Source organism: Tauraco erythrolophus, chromosome 9 (genome assembly GCF_009769465.1).
Source record: "Tauraco erythrolophus isolate bTauEry1 chromosome 9, bTauEry1.pri, whole genome shotgun sequence".
NCBI lineage: Eukaryota > Metazoa > Chordata > Aves > Musophagiformes > Musophagidae > Tauraco > Tauraco erythrolophus.
This window is the reverse complement of record NC_141473.1, coordinates 23,192,198-23,198,628: the sequence shown is the minus strand read 5'-3', so window position 1 is coordinate 23,198,628 and position 6,431 is coordinate 23,192,198. Positions and strand designations below refer to the sequence as shown.

At 49.7% G+C, this 6,431-nt stretch overlaps 1 protein-coding gene across 2 annotated transcripts; it reads left to right on the top strand.

Annotated features, from left to right (window-relative positions):
* The first annotated feature begins 582 nt into the window (after positions 1-582).
* Positions 583-6,086, top strand: LOC147528254 (cytochrome P450 2C19-like). Of its 2 annotated transcripts, XM_086616895.1 has the most exons (9): positions 583-762; positions 1,104-1,266; positions 1,743-1,892; positions 2,182-2,342; positions 2,735-2,911; positions 3,433-3,574; positions 4,000-4,187; positions 5,048-5,189; positions 5,905-6,086. In XM_086616895.1, the coding sequence occupies exons 1-9, from the start codon at positions 583-585 to the stop codon at positions 6,084-6,086; spliced, it is 1,485 nt and encodes a 494-aa protein (XP_086473021.1). The 2 variants fall into 2 exon arrangements, with proteins under 2 accessions (XP_086473021.1, XP_086473022.1); XM_086616896.1 differs by lacking the exon at positions 2,735-2,911.
* The last annotated feature ends 345 nt before the right edge of the window (positions 6,087-6,431 follow it).

The window sequence follows — 6,431 nt, the reverse complement described above, 5'->3', positions numbered from 1 at the left end:
ACTTTCCTCTCTTGTGAGGCCAGACAGCACTAGGGAGAGAGACTGAGGCAATTGCTGTGCACTGAGGAGAGCATGTCAATACGTTCTTTGGCACATCACATGCAGCATGAACTCCACTGATAACGTCAGGAAGACTTCAGGAACAAGCAAGGATGGCTGTACCCCACTGAGAGCTTGTACAATCAATAGTAAATAGCAGAAAATCCAAATGGCACTGAAGGACTTGGAAGATGCTCTTGTGACAGTGAATTTCTGGGAGCGCCTCAGTAGAAGAGTGTGACCCTAGTGTGATCTCTTTAACAATCAACTTCAAGTAAAACAAAAGCAGTTTTATGAGCACATTATACATTTCCTAAACTCTGTTGGCCTCTGCAGTTGTTTGAGATAAGGCGTGTCTTCAATGAGCAATTAATACAGTTTCATAACACAGGGCAGTCTAACAAATGATTGACTAGGAACATTGACTAACTCAGCCCCGTGATCCAAAACCCGCTGTTGAGCTAACATAGCTAACATAGACCTTCACTATATAAACTCGGGCTCTGGCAGACAGACTCACTCCCTCCTGAGCCGCAGAAGCAAATGGAGCTCCTGGGAGCTGCCACTGTTGTCTTCCTGGTTTGCATTGCTTGCCTGTTCTCCTTCGCAGCATGGAGAGGGAGGTCTGGAAAGGGGAAGATGCCTCCAGGACCAGCTCCCCTTCCAATTCTGGGTAACGTGCTGCAGGTGAAACCAAAGAACTTGGCCAAAACCTTCCAGAAGGTAAGGCCACTTTTTCTTCTCTCTTGCTTTCTTCTGTGGGTGAAAAATGTGTGGGACCTGTGCATGGGGACCTCCTGTGGCCATGGCTTGATAAGTGGCAGTCCCAGCGGAGCAGAAAAGCCATGGGGATCTCAGCTGTTCTCTACTACTGCCGTTGCCATTGTCGTTCAGGGTCTGATAGATGGGAACCCTCTCCACACCCACATTTATCATAAAAGGACCAAATCTTGATGTTGTGGGTCTCTGAGGCTGCACTGGCTGCAGTGGGATGCAGCAGCAAAGCTGCTTTCCAACTCGTCCCTTTCGGCTCCACAGCCATGTTCTCTCTTGCATCTTGACAGCTCAGTGAAGAGTATGGATCAGTGTTCACAGTGCACCTGGGCACTGACCCAGTGGTAGTGCTGCATGGACACGATGTGGTGAAAGAAGCCTTGGTTGTTCGCGCGGATGAGTTTGCTGCCAGAGGACACATGCCCATAGGAGACAGGGCTAACAATGGATTAGGTACGTTTGCTGACCGAGCTCCTTCTGAGGAGAAGGGAAGGGCGGGGGGTGCGTTTGGCAGATTAGGGCTGGAGTGTACTGTGCATGAGGGAAGACTGCGTGGAGTGGGTGGGCCCCATTGCGAGTAATGGCTGGCTTCCACCACCCAAAGAGGGTAGCAGAGAAACGGAGCTGGATTGATCTCAGCAATGGGCAGGGCAAGGGCAAGCAGCAACTGTCACCAGCTGCAGCGAGGGAAATAGCTGCAATATGAGTGAAGAATTGTTCACAAGGAGGTTGGGTATGTGGTGGAGAAGGCTAAAAGTAGGTGGTTGGACTATAGGACCTCCAGAGATTGCCTCCTCCAAACCACAGCACTCTATGACAGTACCAGGTCAACAGTCTGCCAGGGACAAGATTCATTGTCACCGTGAGCCTCTTCATCTCACACTCAGCACGTCCATGTCAGGTCTTCCCTCTTCCTCCTACCTCTGCAGGGATTATTTTTAGCAACAACAAGGAGTGGTTAGAAGTCCGGCGGTTTGCTCTCAGCACTCTGCGCAACTTTGGAATGGGGAAGAGGAGCATTGAAGAGAGGATCCAGGAGGAAACTGACTACTTGATGGAAGAGATCAACAAAACAAAGGGTATGGTCCATTTTTAATATAGGTTATGTTTGCAAAAAAAGGAAGCCCTTTCTTTAGCACAGAATCAAAGTTCCCATGTGTTTGTTCCATGCACCAGCTACCCCTCATTACAAAGTAGTAAATAATTCCATGATCACCAACTGTTCGTTTTGGAGGACCCTTCTGTGTCGCTCAGAGACCATGATATGATACTTCCCTTAACGACCAGAGCTCAGGTTACCCACAGTAGCTATAAGTAGCCATAGTTTTGGGACTTTTTTAATGGTTTGTAACTTTTCTGAAATCACAGGAACACCTTTTGACCCAACCTTCATGCTGAGCTGTGCTGTCTCCAATGTCATATGCTCCATCGTCTTTGGAAAACGGTATGACTATAAAGACAAGAATTTCCTGGCCCTAATGAATAACATGAACAACATCTTTGAGATGACGAACTCCAACTGGGGACAGGTACATCCAGTAGCTGTTTCACAGTGCCAGCATTCTCCCAGGGGAGTAGGAGGCCTCCCTCCCAATGAAGTCCAATTTCAGTCTTCTAACTAGGACCCCATCAATGCTCTGCTGCACAGCAATTCATTGGAGAGCAAGAAGCACCCTCATCATTGGAGCTGGCTTTGCCAGCTAAGTGCAGTTCCCCCTAACCCTGAACACCCTTCTCCATTCTCCATCTCTAAGGTTCCTACTTCTACTAAGCAAGCCCTTACTGTCCTGTCAGACTGTCCAGCCTCATAACCCTTCTGCTTGGCTCAGTTGAGAGGGATGTGGCCTTCCTAGGCTTTTTGCTAATGACAAAGAAAGGGGCAATGGTCATGCTAGGGACCTTCCTGTTTCCTTCCTTCCAGCTCTACCAGATGTTCCCAAATATCCTGGTTTACTTCCCTGGCCCACACAACAGAATATTCAAGGAATTTGATGCTCTAAAAGCCTTTGTGGCAGAGGAGGTGAAGGTGCACCAACGCTACCTAGATCCCAGCTCCCCTCAGGATTTCATCGACTGCTTCCTCAGGAAAATGCAGGAGGTAAGGAGAAGGCATACAGCCCCAGCTCATCCCCAAACACGCCTACGCTGAGCCCCTTTCCTCTCCTAAGTAACACAGACAGTGGGATGACCCCTTCCCAGGCAGCTGGGCTGTGCAGTGGGAAGACACCAAGACCTCAGATATTGCCCGCGCTAGAGCTCAGAGCTCTGGCTCTGCACACTCACCAGCCACCACCTGCAGCTGCTTGGACAGCAAGACCTTTGTCTGCTCTCACTGAAACACAGGGACATCTGCCATCTGGTCTTGCAGTCCTTTCACTGTAAAGCAGCTGGCACAGCAAGGGCTAACAGGCAGCTACGTACCGTTTGGTGCACAGCTTGAAAGAAGGTTGGTCTGGGGTTGAGCTGACTGCACAAAGTCAGCATTACAATGTCCCAGATGGCTGCTGCCCCTTAGCAGAGAAATGCAATAGCTCTAAGTGAAAAGGAAGGTCTGGCACGACACAAGAAAGGGCCACTTTTCTCAGCTCAGCCAGAGAAACAGACCAGCCTTTTCCCTAGGAGAAAGAAGATCCCAACTCCAGTTTCCACATGAAGAACCTGATAACCAGCACCTTCGACTTGTTCATTGCCGGAACTGAGACAACTAGCACCACCATAAGATATGGGCTTCTGCTGCTTCTCAAACACCCAAAGATACAAGGTACCAGTCTGCGACCTCCTCCTCTCTAGCTGTCCCCCTGGGCAAGGTGCGTGTTTAACACCACATCCTTCTCCCAACTTTTCTTCTCTCTCTCATACTTTACCCAAGTAGGCAAAGCCCTTGCACTGTCCTTTCCCAGGGTGGCCATTAGAGATCCTTCAGCTTCACTGGCATCATGATCAGCTGCACCCCCCTCACCGTCAGGGACTTGACTGCGTCCTCATCTTTATCTCCCAGTACTCCTATCTAACCAAGTCACTAGGAGGACATTCTTTGCACGGGCCGCAGTGGAGCTGTGCTCTAGTCAACACCAAAACCAACATCAATGCTCCTGTGATCTATGGTTTCTGGACAGCTGTGGGAAACCTGTTTAGGTAGGTTTGGGTTTTATTAACCCATTTTACTCTTTGTGCCTCTCATGACAGAGAAAGTTCAAGAAGAGATCGACCGAGTAGTAGGACGATCGCGAAGACCTTGTGTGGCTGATCGCACCCAGATGCCCTACACAGATGCAGTGGTCCATGAAATCCAGCGCTTCATCTCTCTTGTCCCCCTGAGTCTCCCTCACACTGTCACCAAAGACACCCGCTTCAGAGAGTATGTCATTCCCAAGGTTAGTGGGCAAGCTCTCTTCCCTCAAGTTCAACAACAAGGTGGCAGCACGTTTGCTCTTAGGCTGTCACTCACATGCCACAAGCTAGAAATGCTGTGGCCTGACCTCGTCACACAGCCCTTCATGAGGGTTTTACCCTCAGTCTCCTGTAGCTCACTTGCAATCCCTTGTTGCCACTCCATGGGCCAAGACTGGAGTAGTAGTCTCTGGAGTCGTAGTAGCTCTGCCCAACACCTTTGCTCGCTTGCTCTGCAGCCTTACCTATCTGCAGAAACACAGCAGGTTCACAAAAACCCAGAGCAGTGACTCCTCACACAAAACGCAGCAAAGCTGTGAAACTGCCCACCACCATCTAGGAGAGCCTGTGCACATGCTTGGAAGCACAGTCAGTTGGTTGTTATTAAGCACAGAAAGCCCCTGAGTCACAAAGCTCTGGAGGCTAAGTTTGCCTCCACAGGAACAAGCAAAACCTGTTTGCTCTCTTCTTGCACACTTCTTGAGGCAGTCACCACTGGCCACTGATGGGCTAGAGCGACCCATGGCCTGGCCCACTGCAGCAATGCTCATTGCTCTTCTGGGTGACTGTGTAGAGCAGGGGAACAGCAGCACAGGCTTCATTGGTATTTGATTTTCAGGTGTCTGTGTAGAATCAAAAGATAGGACCCGAGGAACTGCTCAGCTTTCAGCAGATTGCTCTTGTGTCATCACTGCTGCATTATTTATCCCACTGCCCTCATTAACAGCTTGTCAGGAAGAGGGAAGGAAGAGGATCATGGCAGGAGAAATTTGTCAGAGAGTCGCATTAAGTGATCTAACTGGCCTCCCCTTCATGTTCTACTGTTCTCCTTATGTTACCTCAGGGCACCACAATCTATCCCATCCTCACTTCTGTCCTCCATGACAGTAAAGAGTTTCCAAACCCAAATGAGTTCAACCCTGGACATTTCTTGAACGAGAACGGCACCTTTAGGAAGAGTGAGTTCTTCATGCCCTTCTCAGCAGGTAAAGCACAGATTTCCTCTCTCTTCCTCTCTCTTCCTCTTTCTGTCGACGAACTCCTCCTCTGGGGACTACCCTACCTTTCCCTATAAACACACACTCTTTCTTCCCAGCGTGGTCCCACTGGTGCTTCCTTGGGGCTCACTGCTTTCCGGATAACTCCTCCCTGCTTCTCGCTTCCCCAGCTGCATCTCCCATCTTGTTTGGGTCTGGTGGCTTCTCAAACCTCCTACGAGGACTTGCCAGTGTAATGACACAAATGGGACCCATTGACACTTTCTAAATACCTGTCACCTTCCTACACAACCACCGAAGTCAGCCTTAACCAACCTGCCTTTCTGCGCTATCTCCACTTTTCCCCAGCACCTCTCAAGTACCTCTCAGGCTACATGCAACCACTCGCCTACCAACAGCCCCAATCCTCTGACTTCTCAACCTTGCTTTACATCACCTTGCTCTCTCTCATCTTGCCTCCTATGATGCCCCTTCCATGTGTAAGATTTCTCCTGCTCGTGTTCTTCCTTCACACACCCAACAAAACCACCTAGGGTCTTTCTCCAACAAACTCTTCTCTTGCAAATGTCCTTAGTAATCCTGACAGTCATCTCACAGCTGAGGCTGTACCTGGTAAATAAAGATGCACAACACATCTGCTTACTGCAAACTCTGGTCTGCTCGGCAACACCTGTTAAACGCTCTTTGCTGTTTTCACTTCCAGGGAAGCGAATATGCCCTGGAGAGGGCCTGGCACGCATGGAGATATTCTTAGTCATCGCCACCATCTTGCAGAATTTTACCTTGAAGCCTGTTGTTGACCCTCAGGAACTCAGCATAACCCCAACACTGAGTGGGACAAGCAACGTACCTCCTGCCTACCAGCTCCGTGCTTTGCCCCGCTGAAACGCACAAAACCTCTCTCTAAGGTGTCCTGAGCCTGGCTGCTCCTTTACACCTCCCTTGCTAAATCCAACAGCTGGAGCATTGGCCTGCCTTCCCCAGGCCTCTGAGAAGGCAAACCCAACACAGGTGCAAGCAGAAAGTAGACACCTTCAAAGCCCTCCAGAACTGCTCAAACAAATCACAGAGTGACCCCAAGAGCAACATGTTTGTTCGGCATGTGTGTATGTTACTGACCCAATAAAGAGAAATCTATGAGGATTTGAGCCGTTATTTTCTTTGGGTTGGGGCAGCACCCACATCTGCCACTCCACTATAGAGTTCGTCTGCTGCAACTGTGGCCAGTGT